At 49.9% G+C, this 14,429-nt stretch overlaps 1 protein-coding gene across 4 annotated transcripts in view; it reads left to right on the top strand.

The window, feature by feature from the left end:
• Nucleotides 1-14,429, top strand: part of UBAP2 (ubiquitin associated protein 2) — a 95,531-nt gene that overhangs the window by 79,917 nt on the left and 1,185 nt on the right. For all 4 annotated transcript variants that reach the window (XM_009331541.1, XM_009331543.1, XM_009331545.1 and 1 more), the window contains 6 exons: nt 6,694-6,772; nt 8,239-8,453; nt 9,831-9,930; nt 10,014-10,121; nt 11,637-11,704; nt 12,705-12,896. In XM_009331541.1, coding sequence (XP_009329816.1) covers nt 6,694-6,772; nt 8,239-8,453; nt 9,831-9,930; nt 10,014-10,121; nt 11,637-11,704; nt 12,705-12,896 — 762 coding nt within the window. The remainder of the gene's footprint in view (nt 1-6,693; nt 6,773-8,238; nt 8,454-9,830; nt 9,931-10,013; nt 10,122-11,636; nt 11,705-12,704; nt 12,897-14,429) is intronic.

Genomic DNA, 14,429 nt, shown 5'->3' with positions numbered 1-14,429 from the left:
GGTGTGGGTGCTGCGTGGGTGGTGCTGGTCAGGAGCCTGGTCAGGCTTGGCGGTGGTGCGGGTGGGCGCTGTGCTCGGGGTGCTGCCGGGTGGCCGTCTTTATGTGGCGCGGCGGCTTTGCCTTCCTCGCTTTCTGGTTGCAGCGAGTTTCCGGCTGTGGTTTTCAGTTTTGGCTGGTGGCTGTGGTGGTCTTGGGGAAGTGCGTTGGTGGGGTGGCCGTGCGTGGGGAGGGCGGTGGCGGTGGTGTGCTGGTTGCACGTTGCGGGTAGGTCGTTTAGGGGCGACGTTGGCTGTAGTGGTTGAATGGGGGATATGAAGTCACAGGGGTAGCAACACATGGGGCAGTTGTGCTGGTGATGTGGGGGTTTTTGTGGTTTCTCTTATCCCTCTCGGGCTAGATCTCATGCCTTTTGTGTTCCGCTGAATTTCCCTTCCTGCCCAAATCTCTTTTCCTTATGTAATGCTCCAGCATTGGTTGTGGCTTTTTTACTTTCAGTATATTTGTCATCTTTGTTTTTTTATGAATACATCATTTCTTTTTACACTTTGGGAGTTTTGTAAAATGTAGAATTTCTCAAGTATCTGAGGAGCTAAGTGCAGATGTCCTTTCAGGAGGTGGCTCTGGGTCTAAGCACTTGAGCTCTGAATGTTTGGTGATGAAGGTTCTGTAATCTCTTTGCTTCCCTTTCCTTGGTTTGAAGCTCATCGTGATGTGGGATAGGAAGTCTTTTCTAAGGTGTTTTTTATTGAAAAATGAAGGAGACACAGCCAGAAACGTTTTTATATGGGGTGATTTTTGCTGGTTTTGCCAGTTGAGGATTTTTCCCTGACCACTGTCTCGTTGTGCTGGATGGAGGAGAAGGTCCTCTACAAAGGATTCCGTTTTTGCAATTTGCAGTGTTTGCCTGGTGAAATGCGTGTGTCTTATGTTATGCTCTCATACTACTGGAACTTCTCAGTTTCTCTCTCTGTTTTTATTTGTATCCCTGTTTGTGCGTCATTTCTTTGAATTTTTAAAATTCTTTTTCAATGGTCTATTGTGCTCTGGAGGTCCCGAGTGCAGTCTGGTGCTGAGGGTAGGTGGTGTCAGAGGAGGTTGCCGATGGCCTTGTCCAGTGATGCTTTTGGATATATCTCCAGGAATGGACATTCCACAACCTCCCTGATCTCTCTTCTGGTGGTGTATCACCTTCATGGTAAAGAAGATAATAATATGTTTATTCTTTCATGTTTGAATTCCCTGTGTTCCGGCTTGTGTCATTATCTCTCCTCCTCTGTTTTTATATCTGAGGAGGGTTTGCTTTCTTCAGCCATCTCAGAGAAGACAGAGCCAATGAGGTCCCCCCTGCCTGGCATCACAGGGCATTTCTTGTTAGAAGGAACATCAGGAGCACTGTAGTACAACCTGGAAGTTGCATGTTGAGGGGTCCTGCTGTGTACCTGAATACAATTGGTGCCTCTTGTTTTCTTGCTCTCAAGCTGCACGGGAAGCGCCCGTTTTTGTTTGGACGGAGCAGTGTCCTTGCAGTGATGTGGTGGTGAAGGTGGTGTGTCTGAGCATGGAGAGCAACCTCTTTGTCCCGTGCGGGAGGAGGCTAGAGCTGCTCAACTTTTGTGTGTCTTGCTCGGGCTTACCTGGGGAGGGCAAAGCACCCGGGGCAGATATTTTTGGGGTGGTGGTTGGAGGGCAAAGGAGCAGCTGGTGCTGGTGGTGCATGGGCGGTTTCCTTCATGGGGAATGCTGTGCTGGTCTGTGCTGGATGGTTTGGACCATGTTGGGTGGTGGTGTCTGGGGGATGTATCTTTTTATTTGCTAAGGGTGTGTTGGGGTGAAGAAGGCCTAGCCCGATGTGCTCTATGTAGGGAGGCAGGTCCCCATGGCCACTGGTGTGTGAGCACAGGCAGGAGCGTCCTGGGCCAGCTGTGGTGATTGTAGGAGAGCAATGAGCAGTCCTGGGCATCTGCTGTGTTTTTTGTGGCTTTTTGGTGTTTCTTGGGTGGGGTTGGTAGCACTGGGGTGCCGTTCCTTGTCCAAATCTCCGCAGGCCTTGGTGAGTCCCCTCCTGGGCTCTTTGAGGTGCACCTTGTCCATGCCACCCTGCTTGGTCCCAAGCAGTGCTGTGGCATTGCTGAGTGGTTGGTTGTAATGGGGTGGTGTTTTGGAGGTGCCTTTCATGTTTTGGCAGTGGGAGAGGGTTGGGAAGGTAGAGGGCTGGCCGTGGGAGAGGAGGAGCGTGCAGGGCAGGCATCGTTATCTGGGCGAGTGTGTGCTCCGGGGGTCTGGCGTCAGCGGGAGATGCCAGTGGGCTTGGAGGACCATGGTGCGTCCTTGAGAGTGGTCTGCTGCCCGGAGCCTTTGACCGGGGCAGGAGGCATCGTTGGGACAGGCTGCAGGAGGGAGGCTCATCCCTGCCTGTCAGGTATATGCATGATGACCACCTCTTTTCTTTTCTTTTCTTCTTCCTTTTTGTTTTGCTAAAAGTCTTTATTTTCAAGAAGTGAATAAATAAATAAATAAATAAATACATACATACATACATTAATGGCCGGCTAAATAAATAAATAAATAGATAGATAGATAGGTAGAGTTGTGTGATAAATAGTCATTGGCGTGAGAGTCCCGCAGTGTCCATGGGGACCTTCTCCTCCATGAGGGGAGGTCGCAGTCTGGACGGGCTAGGTAACGCCGTGGATAATAAATACGACCCCTCTCCCCATCGCCTCGCAGCTGTCCGTGAGCGTGCAGCACAGCAATTTCCTCCTGAAGGTGTGGCCGCGGTATGGGTGTGTGGGCTGTGCCTCAGCCTGGCCCCAGCCTTGCCGTGGTCATGCCCGTTTCCCTGTCAGCGCGGGCTCCTGGCTGGAAGAGGTGTGAGCAGTGCTGAGCAATCCCAGCCCAGGCTGCTGCTGCCTCTGCTCAATCTGTGCCTGCTGGCGTTGGCTTGGGATGGGCGTTTGGCGCAGGTGGCTTTGGTGGAGGGCAGGAGCGTCTCGGCTCTTCATTCGCCGTATGAGTGTGTCCACACGTTGGAAGCAAATGCGAGCTTCGAGGCGGACGTGGTCCCAGGCGCAGGCGCTGTGGTTGTGGGTGTGGAGGAAGTCCTGGATGTGCCTGAAGTATCTGCTGATGTTGAGCAGGAGGTTGCGGGGCCCTTGGCCTTGGAAGAGCATGCCGTTGGCTGGCACGCATTGCTCCAGGTCGTGCTTGTAATGCTGGAGGTTGTTGAGGAGGTCATGGCGTGCCTGGGCGTCCCAGTGGTGGGGGGTGCTGGGGCTGCTGAGGGTTGTGAAGAGGTGCTGGAGGATGCGGAGGGCGATGGCGGCGGCTTGCTGTGGGTGGTTGGTGTGGAGGAGGGTGTCGGGGAAGAAGGGCGCCTGCTGGTGGTGGCAGGGCTGTGGCGGGCTGGGAGCCATGGCCTGGAGGAGCTGGAGGCTGTCCCAGGGGAAGGTGGCGTCGCGGGGACGCAGGTGGTGGCAGGCGAGGGCGGTGGCGGTGGCGAGAGCCGTCAGGAGGAGCAGGAGCGCCGGGGCGCCGTGCCGCAGGCAGGGCTGTGGTGTTGCGGGCGCAGCCATGGTGGGGCTGTGGGTGCTGCGTGGGGGGGGGGTGCGGGTGGGCGCTGTGCTCGGGGTGCTGCCGGGTGGCCGTCGTTATGTGGCGCGGCGGCTTTGCCTTCCTCGCTTTCTGGTTGCAGCGAGTTTCCTTTCATCATCATCTAGACAGAATTTCCCTGTTTCCATTTTCAGTTTTGCTTTCCGTTTACTTTCTCCTGAGGGCTTTTGTCATGCTTGTCAAAGCGTGAGCGGGAGGTGGCCCTGCCCTAGGGAAGGGGAGCTGTTTCTTTCCCAGGGCTGCTGTCGGGGTGCGGTGGGGAGCCCGGCTCCTGTGCTGTTACGGTTCAGCGGGGGATGTGAAAGCGCAACGGCAGAGGCTTATGGGGCAGCTGTGCTGGGGATAAGTTTTAGGGCTTCCTTTTTGTCTATTTTGTGAGTTGTCTTTCTTGGGTTTTATTTTCATTTTTCTCTGCCTACCAACATCTATTTTACTTATTTCGTGCTCTGATATTATTTGTATATATGAGTTAATGTATGTTTTCCTTTATTTCTTATTGACAAATATTTTTGGTTTCTCAGTCTTTTTTTTGTTTTCTATAGCATCTGCAGCTTTGCTGGTGGAAGAGTTTTTCTTCTCCCTGCAAATACCTTGCAGAATACTTTTGGGGTCATCTGTCATTCCCCCTCGAGTTATTTGTCCTTCGTGTGTGGATATTTAGAAATAAATGCATAGATGTTGTGAAGGATTTTTCATCAAGTGTTCATGCAATGATTTCTAGATTTTGGGGTTTTTATTGTGTTTTGAATTTGTTGTAGAAATTAGGCAACATTAGGTGTTTGGGAGGCGGGAGTGGATGGGAATATTTCTCTTTGGTGTGCCGGTCCGCTTACATCTAGAAAGTGAAAGTGGGCAGAGTCCCAAGTGCAAATCGTCACTGCTTCCGGGGAAGCTTCCAGCAGCGAGAGGCAACGGTGGTGGCTGATACGGCGAGAACGGGGGTTTCTCCTGAGGTTTGGGAGGTGGTTCTTTTTTAGTTTAACTCAATTAATTAAAGTGTATGTTGATGCTGTAAATTCTCACTGTGTTTGTGTTGTGTGCGTGTGTATTACATTGGGATATGCTGTCTTTTCTCTTAGTCTGTTGCAGCCTGCCTGTGTAGCAGAGGTCTTACAAATGCCTTAGCTGGTGTGCGTGGTACCTAGCGAGATGCTTGGTGGAGCTTAAATCCGTTACATCAGCTCACTTACCATTTTCCAGTCCTTTTCTGTTTCACTTTTTGAGTCTATTCCTGATATTTCAGTTTTGACTTTAGGCACCTTTTCCTGCATGCTTCTGTAGGTCAGGAAATAACCGTGTTGTTTGAAGAGCAGAGTGTCTCTTCTGATGTTTTCCTATGGGTGGGCATGAAGTGCAGAGGTAACTGGCTTGCACTCGTATTTTCTAATGATTTTTTGTTTTGACTATGTGTATGCAGAGGTGTGTGGGATAGGGGTATGCAGCGCTGATGTGGTTTTCCCCCACCTGAGGGGCAGTGGGAATAATTGCAACCCTTAGACCCTGCTCTCATGCGGATTTGGATATATTTTGTCCAGTTTATATAGGGGAAAATGCTAGTGTGTCAGTTCCAGTTCATATCCACAGAGTCCTGTTCAGATCTCTTCTCCCAATCTGCTTTTTGTGGCATTTTCCTCAGAAGGAGACGGGAGCACTGCTTTTGAGTAACCTGCTAAGATTTTTAATACGAATTTGGTTGTGTTTTGTTAAGTGATTCGTGCCAGAGTTGATAAGGTGGAATTACCTGGGAAGGAAAGGATGATGAAATATGGCACTCTTTCAAGTTACAGAAAGCAACTGCAATTCTAAGTCTTTGCCGGCTTGTTTCATGTTCAGTGATGGCGGATTGGGTGTAGGAGACGGGGTTGATGCACAGAAGTGCAGCAAGGTGGAAGGTGCTGTCAACTCAGAGAAAGCATCTGAGGTGATGGGGAATTTGCAGAGAGGGGTATGAAGGAGGAGGATGTTTTTCCAGTGTTGGGGAATGTGTGGAAAGGGATACGTTGGTGGTTAAAGCATTAGCTCTTGATGGATTGGAGGTGGTGAGGAGTAAACCATGAGAATTAGGAGGAAAACACGTAGTAGAGTACCAGCCCCGCATGTGGAGTTCACCCAGAGAGGGAAGGGCAAACTTATCTTTTTCGTCCAAACTGAAGACAAAATGCTGCTTTGTTTTTGCTGGCATGTCCTGTCATCTCGGAGTGCAAGCTTTCTAGGGTGAGGACTGCCTTACCTTCCTGTAGAGGACCTAGAAGAATGATCTAAGGCAGTGTTCTCCACCTGTTTTGATCACACCCCCCATCAGTAAAAAACTTGTGAGCACTCACCCCCAATATATTTTTATTTCCAAATTACATATATACACTACTGTACTAATATGTATAAAACACACACAAAAATAAGAATTAAAAAAGGATGAGAGAAAGGTTAAACCAATGCTATTTTTATTTTTTTAAAGTTTTATTTATTAATGGTATCAAAAACATTATCTTCATGCACCCCAATGGATTGTCTTGCGCACCCCACTTTGGAGACTACTGACCTGAGGTCTCCTGTAACGTAGTTTAAGTAAATTTTCCAGTCATCTGGTAGTAACTCTTTCTCCATTTTTTTTCTTTTTAATGTTTGTGCTGTTTCCCTAGCTGAGATTTCCACTTTTAGAAAACAGGGCATGGTACAAGGGTGAAACCTTTAGACTACATCGACGTTGTGTTTACGGTCCCGGCCTGACCCCAGGTCTTTGGCCCCGATGGTCTGTTGCTCTTCCAGGCGCGGTCTCGCTGGAAGGTGCAAGCTCAGAGCTGAGGGTTGGGAGGGGAAAGCGTTTAGTCGTTGCCTTTAATTTACCATTAAGAGATGAAGTGTTTCTATATAATATTTAAAATGTCTATAAATGTTTTTATTTTGAATTTGAGGATCCAGGTAAATCTTCAGCTCTGCTGTTAAGCAATAAGGTCAGCTTCTGCCCAAACCTCCTTTAGTTATTCCTTTTTAAATTTTCTTATGTGTATAGTACAGGGTTCATAAGAGCTGTCCAGCTCTGTTACGGTTTCAACTATTAATAAATGATACTGTCTCTTTCCAAGGATTACTACGGAATTACATTCCCTGCTCCTGCAACCTTGACAGGCAGAGATGGGAGCCTTGCTAACAACCCATACTCAGGTGAGTGCTATTTAAAGACGAGGGTGGTAAGTGAGATGTGCTGGTTTCTAAATGCAGGTCATCCTGCTGTTGCTGAAAGAGCAATCATTTTTTCCTTCTGTAAACAGTTAAACTCTTCAGTTCAAACTAGTCAAACAAAAATGAGCATCTCCCTCTCAACCCTGACATAGATGTTTCTTCATGGTTTTGGTCAGTAATTCATATGTGCCTTCTTCTGGGAGTAAGTTGGATAGCCTTTGAGAATAAGTGCAAGGTTGTTACGAATGTAAACAGCAGTGTCATCTAGTGCCCTTCCCGGGCACATACAGGTGCTTGAAAAATATTCCGTAGCTTAATCATTCTTCTTGAAATTCAACTAGCTTGCTTTCCTTTTTTGGCACTGGAATAGAACCCCCTCATACTTTGTTACTGCTATTTTAGCACTTGTATGTTCCCAACAGGAGCTGCATCTAGCAGGCTCTCCCTCACCCTCCCCAAATCTAATGGACTTCATTCGCAAAAGCATGTGGTCTGAGAAGCCCTTCTTTATTCCTGCTCTTGCTCTTCAGTTATCATTGTGCAAAGATGACATTAATGCCATCCAGGATTTTCAGCCAGTGGTTTTCATCCACTGCCATCTGATTACAGCTTAAAACTGTAGCCATAGGCATTACAATTCTTATAATGGTGGTATTAAGTGTTGTCATACTTCTTGGTAACCAACAAAAAGGAATACTGATTGGGAATGAGATAGATGTGATTGATGTGTGTCATCTCCCTAAAAACAAGTGAGCATGCTGCTCTGTAGGCTGCCAGAAAATTCAAGTGTTCGGGAGTTTTCTGCTTCGTAATCACTTCTCTTGGGAGGCTGCTTTTGGGTTAGTAACTGAATTTCCCTTCCTACTTCTTCAATAAGGTGGCCCGCGATGCAAGCCTTGCTTTCCTGGCCTTCAGCTACTGTCTCCAGAACTTTGGTGGTGTGAGGAACCGGACAACTAACTAGTCATGCCTGACTATTTATAAACAGACATTGACAAAAATTTGCCCATCACTGCCTGTAAATCCTAACTTGCTTTCAGCCCATGAAGCTTAGCTAATCAGTTTAACCTCCAGGAGAGTCACACTTTAACCCAACAACCATTTGCTCTTTGGCTATTTACCATACTTCTGCTTTTAGCGTGTTTTATTGCAGTGATCTGATAGTAATGAATCTGCTCAGACCATGTGAGATAGGTAAGTATTGGTATCTCCATTTCATCAATGGGTTAGCCATGGTACAGAGTTCTGTGCCACGAACAGGCAATGTCCTTGTGGCCGTCAGGAACAGAGACCGGGAGAGCGCTTCCCGTGAACAACTGCAGGCTTTCAAGTGTAGGATGTGCTCTCTTCTGTAGTTGTCTACTTGTATTCAGAGGATTTGAATCCTTTGAATCGTCCACTCTTGGAGTGGCTTTGATAGCTTTTCTGATCAGTTCGTTCTTTCACAGGTGACGTAACAAAATTTGGCCGTGGGGATTCTGCCTCCCCTGCTCCTGCTACCACACTCGCCCAGCCGCAGCAGAACCAGACGCAGACTCACCATACAACTCAGCAGCCCTTCCTCAACCCGACCCTGCCCCCGGGGTACAGCTACACTGGATTACCTTATTACGCTGGTGTGCCCGGTGTACCCAGTGCATTCCAGTATGGGCCAACCATGTTTGTAAGTGTGACGGCCTGAACTGTAACCCTCCCTTCGTGCCTCTCTGGTTTTGCTCTCTCCAGCCCAAACCTTCTACATCTTGGAATCACAGAATTGTTTTGGTTTGGAGGGGCCTTCCAAGGTCCCCTAGTCCAACCCCACCTGTCACGGGCAGGGACATCTTTCACTAGATCAGGCTGCTCAAAGCCCCATCCAGCCTGATCTTGAACACTTACAAAGATGGGGCACCCACAACTTTTCTGGGCAACTGTTCCAGTGTTTCACCACCCTCGTCGTAAAAAGTGTCTTCCTTATGTCCAATCTAAACCTACCCCCTTTCAGTTTAAAACAGTTGCCCTTTGTCCTCTCGCTACAGGGCCTGGTAAAAAGTTTTTCTCCATCTTTTTTATAAGCCCCCTTTAAGTACTGTTAGGTGGCAGTAAGGTCTCCCCAGAGCCTTCTCCTCTCCAGACTGAACAACCCCAGCTCTCTCAGCCTTTCTTCATAGGAGAGATGTTCCAGCTTTCGGATCATTTTTTTGTGGCCCTCCTCTGGACCTGCTCTAACAAGTCCATGTCTTTCTCATACTGGGGACCCCAGAGCTGGATCCAGTACTCAGGTGGGGTCTCATGAGAATGGAATAGAGTCATCTTCCCCAGTCTGCAAGGGATCTCCGAAAATGTGCAAGCATGAGAAAATAACTGCAGTCCCTTCTCCAAGAAAAGAGGAAATTTAAAAGGCCAGAACTCATGGACTCCTGCGCAGGTTACTCTAAATAGCAGACAGCTGCAGCTCATGGAGTCAGTGTTCCTGAAAGCCCTTACCAGTCTCTGGAGAGTCAAGGGGAGACCCAAAGCTGAGCCAGCAAGCTGAGAGTGCCCAGGAAATTCTTTCGAGGGTGGAGCAGACCCCATTAAGTCAGAGAGCAGTGCTGATAGTCTCAGGAGGAAGAAGGTTATTTGAGAAGAGGTGATGCTCCAGGCAGAAGGGTAGATGAGTCTATTTTAGGGCCCTGTAGGACAGTGTTTTATGAAACAGCCTCAGGCAGGAATTGATATTTCGTTTGATTCTGGAGGGAGAGCACTGTGGTTGCTCCTTCTTGGGTTTGTGGGTAAGAATTTGCTGTTTACATACAGCGTATGAAATAGGAGCCTGTTCTGAGACAGGGTTGCACTGCAATCAGAGGGGCAGCTCTAGCAGAAAACTTGGGGCTTGCACAAATCCATTACAGCAAGTTACTGCTGGAAGCGTGAGTGCCATGTCCCGTGCCATCCCAGTGCTCCCAACTCCAGATATTTCCCACGTGAGGTGGGAAGTGCCTTCCCCACTAGATGGCAGAGGGAGCTTGTGTTTTGTGTGCCTGGTTAACAGCACCTTTTGTTCCCTTCCTTTGTCCAGGTACCTCCAGCATCTGCTAAACAGCACGGGGTCAACCTGAACACCGCGTCGACTCCTTTCCAGCAAGCAAGTGGCTATGGGCAGCACGGCTATGGAGGAGGTATGCTTACCGCTGCGCTTTTCACATGAGCGTCTGCAGAGCTGCTTGCACACTGTAACACCTTGTCTTGTACACACCGGCAGGCTATGATGACTTAACGCAGGGAACGGCAGCTGGAGATTACAGCAAAGGAGGCTACAGTGGGTCATCTCAAGCACAAAACAAATCTGCTGGCACTGGACCTGGGAAAGGTAACACATGAGACTTGAGGTTGCTTGAGTGGGATTTAGTAGGGCAAACTCCCAGTATTGCCAGTGCTGTGCAGTCAACACAGCAGCCAGCTCTAAACAGGGTCACGATCCAAGCTGTTTCTCCATCTCCCGTATACAAAATGCTTTTTTTAATGGCCCAAGTGTTCCTTCTAAACCTCATGGCTGAACTTTGCATAAGGAGTTGTGCGGCTGATGCGCAGCTTTGTCCACAATTATACATGGGAGAGATGGTGAACTGATTCCTCTGCCAAAGTTTTCTTTGCTGAAGAATAGTGATCCTGCAGCAGTGCCGTGTTTTTGAAGCCTAAGCAGTTGGATGCTGCTGCTGAAATGGTCCTCTGCCAAATGATGACTAGACTTTGAGTTTCTTGGTAGGCACCTGAGATAGCTGTGTGTTAGGGGTGAGCAGGGCAGTTCACACATCTCTGGGCTGTTTCAGCTGCTGTCTGTACACCCTGTAACTCATCGCATTGTTTCATGCCTGGAAATGTTGCCTTTGGGACTGTAAAGGCTGAATAATTTATACAGCTTATGTGAAAGCTTTATTCTGCACATGCTGGTTAGACCTGAGAAATGTACACTGAACTGCTTAGCACTAACTAGTTCATCCTTGGGCTTAAGCAAATACCAAGCATTTGCTGTGCATTTGAAACACCAACTGGACTGTCTTCAGCCAAGAGTTGATCACGCTCTCCTCTGTGGAGGAGCAATCCAAAAAGGAGCAATGTCCTAGGAAGGGTACAACCTTAGAGCAGTGCACACCCTCTGAGTCCAGTCCTCTGATTCGCTGGCCAAAGGAACCGCTGGTTTTATTCTGATCCAAGTGAAATTATTAGAGCCAATCTTTATAAGACTGTGAATAAGTGGCTGGTTTGAGAGCCACCTCGCTGGTAAGTGAGTGTTTCTGAGCCTGTTGTGGCACCAGATGGTCCAGGTGGAAGCCAGCCTGAATCAGCGATATTAATTCTCTCAGGACAGAGGAGCATTGCAGACCTCACCCTTCTGCAGGATGTGAGAGGACAAGGGCTCAAATGTGTAGCAGATGATGAGTCTCATTGCTCAGCGCACTACTGGAAAGCTCTTGAATGCTGCGATAGAGCCAAATGCATCCCTAATCCTAGGGGAAAGCTGGCTTTTCGTGAGCTTAAATGAGTGTTCGGTACAGCCAGCTGCTGCCTGGTGAAGTGCATTTGAATCCAAGAAGGTAACCGCTGGGTTGTGGATGTGGGTGATTTATCCCAGTGGGCTGGTTTCCTGCTTTGCAGCAGGAGTGAGGAGCCAAGCCCTTACTTCTGTTCCCATGTGGGGTGCCGTGGGTCTGAGAGCACGGAGAACCCTGCAGGGCTGGCCGGCAGCAGCAGCAGGGCGTGTGGTGCAGCGGCTGCGGATGAAGGTCCATCCACTGAGGCCGCCGGAGGAGCCAGGAGCCAAGCATGGGGCTCATGCTGGGTGGTGGTTGACGTTCTCATTGTGGGTGGTTTTTTTGTTTTCCAGGTGTTTCTGTGACCTCAAGTAACACAGGTGTGCCTGATATCAGTGGCTCAGTCTATAACAAGACTCAGGTAAGCAATGCTGGACACTCCTCCCTCATGGCCTGAGGCCAGGCCAGTGGCTCCCCTCCTGTTCCCAGGCTGATCGCTCTCAGGGTCAGCAGGCCATGGCATTTCTTAGGCTGGCTCTGTTTTCTCTTGGAGAGGAGTCTCTCCCTCTGTCCCACCATTTCTCCCATGTCAGCTCCTGACGGCAGCTGCTGGCATAGGCACAGCACTCTGTGCTGCCGCACGCTGCCCCATGCGAGCTGTGTCCTGGGTGCAAATGAAATGTGATGGTGCTAATGTTTTTAGTCAAAATAGCCCCTAAAGCAGGTGAGTTGAAAGGCCGTTTGCTTTTCACCAGACAGACCAGTCAGTAGTGCCCACCCCTAACACCCGAGGGTCCCTGTCCCATGCTTTCCTGTGGCCATTGCTCAGCGTACAGCTTCCCAGGGAAAGCAGAAAGCGCTTTGACAAGCTGTGGTGTGCAGTGGGCTTATGTCCAGCTCCTGTTTTCTTCTTCTTGCACCCTCAGCTGGAGGAATCGGTGTCTGGCTGTGATCCATGCTTCCAGGTAGGAAGCCAGCTCTCAGCCAGATGCTTAGCATTAGGGGTCAAGCTTTGGCCACGGGAAGGAAAATCTTATTGCAAGTTCTTGTTTTTGTTGGGCTGCCCTGGGTAGGTCAAGTAATTCCAGCCTGAGGCCCCGCAATGTGTGAAGGACTGACTTCAGGCAGCTGCTGCCATCCCATGTCCCACTGAGTAAAAAGAGGTCAGGGAAAAAAGGAACACAGTAGCTGTGGAAATAAAAATAAAATAAAATGTTGGAGGCATTAGTGCAGAAATATGGGTGAGAACAGGAGCTGAAACTCATGTGGTGAAGTGCCCACAGGTATTCAATGTGACTTGGCTTGGTCTCGCGGTTGGTGAAAGGTTCAGGTGATGTGTTTGGGCCACTCTTGTTCTTGTCTGGCCACTGTGGGGCTGCTCACACCAGTCTCTGACGCTGTCCCCCTCGCCTCCCGTGCAGACATTTGACAAGCAGGGATTCCACGCTGGCACGCCGCCTCCTTTCAGCCTGCCCTCTGCTCTCGGATCGACTGGGCCCCTGAACCCTGGTGCTGCCCCGGGTTATGCTCCAGCCCCGTTTCTCCATATCCTGCCTGCACATCAGCAGCCTCATTCCCAGATGCTGCATCACCATCTTCAGCAAGATGGGCAGGTGAGTCGGCCCCTTCTGCCTCTACAGCGTGCCTGAGGGCAGATTGCTCCCACCCGCATCCCAGCAGGGTCTCGGGGGTTTTTGCTTCCTTCTGGTTTTTGCTTTGCTCATTGGGAAAGGGCCTTGACAATGATTGCAGACTGACAGACTCGATGCCATCGACCAGCTTGGGGAGGGAACCTCATGAAGTTCAGCAAGGGGAAGTGCAAAGTCCTGCCCCTGGGGAGGAACAACCCCACGCACCAGTATATGCTGGGGGCCAAAGCAGCTTGGCAGAGAAGACCCTGGGGGTCCTGGTGGACACCAAGTTGACCATGAGCCAGCAGTGTGCCCTTGCCACAAAGGTGGCCAATGGTATCCTGGGCTGCATTAGGCAAAGTATTGCCAGCAGGTTGAGGGAGCTGATCCTTCCCCTCTGCTCAGCACTGGTGAGGCCACAGCTGGAGTCCTGTGTCCAGTTCTGGGCTCCCCAGTATGAGAGAGACATTGACACACTGGAGAGTCCAACAAAGGGTCACAAGGATGATGACGGGACTGGATCATCTCTCCTGTGAGGAAGGGCTGAGAGAGCTGGGACTGTTTAGCCTAGAGAAGAGAAGGCTCAAGAGGGATCTTACCAATGTCTATAAATACCTGAAGGGAGAGTGTAAAGGGGATGGAGCCAGGCTTTTTCCAGTGGTGCCCAGTGACAGGACCGGAGGCAATGGGCACAAACTGAAATACAGGAGGTTCCCTCTGAACATCAGGAAACACTTTTTTACTGGGATGGTGACCAAGCACAGGCACAGGTTGCCCAGGGCGGTTGTGGAGTCTCCATCCTTGGAGCTGTCTGGGCATGGTCCTGGGCAACCAGCTCTAAGTAACCCTGCTCGAGCAGAGGGGTTGAACAAGGTACCTCGAGAGGTCCCTGCCAGCCTCAGCCAGCCTGTGATTCTGTGAAGAGGCCATCCTGATGTGGGGTGTGGAGAGATGGGCTGTGAGGTGTGAAGCCAGGGGACAGCCAAGGAACTGCTGTCCCCTGGCTGCAGCAAGAGAGCAAGACGAGAGCACTTGTACTGTAACTCTGGGGGAAAAATCAAGCATCCCCTTGCAGGTTGCATGTTGGCTCCGATTTCTGATTTGGTTTCACTAGCCCATGTGTTTTCTTTCCCTGAAAAAACAGTGTGTTTTACCTTAGAGTCCAGAAATAGGAAATGACACCTCCCTCCGAATGTGTGACATCCTTGGCTGGTGCACCACCTCCGTTCACCTTGAGAGAGCTCCTTTGCTGTCCCCAGTCCTGCTCCTCTCCTTCCTTGTGCTTGAACCTGTCTTGGGTGGGGGGCGGTGGGATGGTGCGTCCCCGTGCTCCTGCTTGGTGTCTCTGTGGCCGTTCGTCCTGGATTGCAAGACGCGGAGATGTTGCAGAGCAGAAACAGATCCATTCGGGGGGGAGCATCACTACATTGGTGGGTGTCAGGGCTGTCCCCAGGGGCGGCAGCTCTTCTGGTGACGTTCAGATGGGCTTGTCTTCCTGGGTGCGCTGATGCCCGT

This window comes from Pygoscelis adeliae, unplaced genomic scaffold, assembly GCF_000699105.1.
Source record: "Pygoscelis adeliae isolate BGI_AS28 unplaced genomic scaffold, ASM69910v1 Scaffold68, whole genome shotgun sequence".
In the NCBI taxonomy this organism is placed as follows: Eukaryota; Metazoa; Chordata; class Aves; order Sphenisciformes; family Spheniscidae; genus Pygoscelis; species Pygoscelis adeliae.
This window is presented reverse-complemented; position numbering and strand designations above follow the sequence as displayed.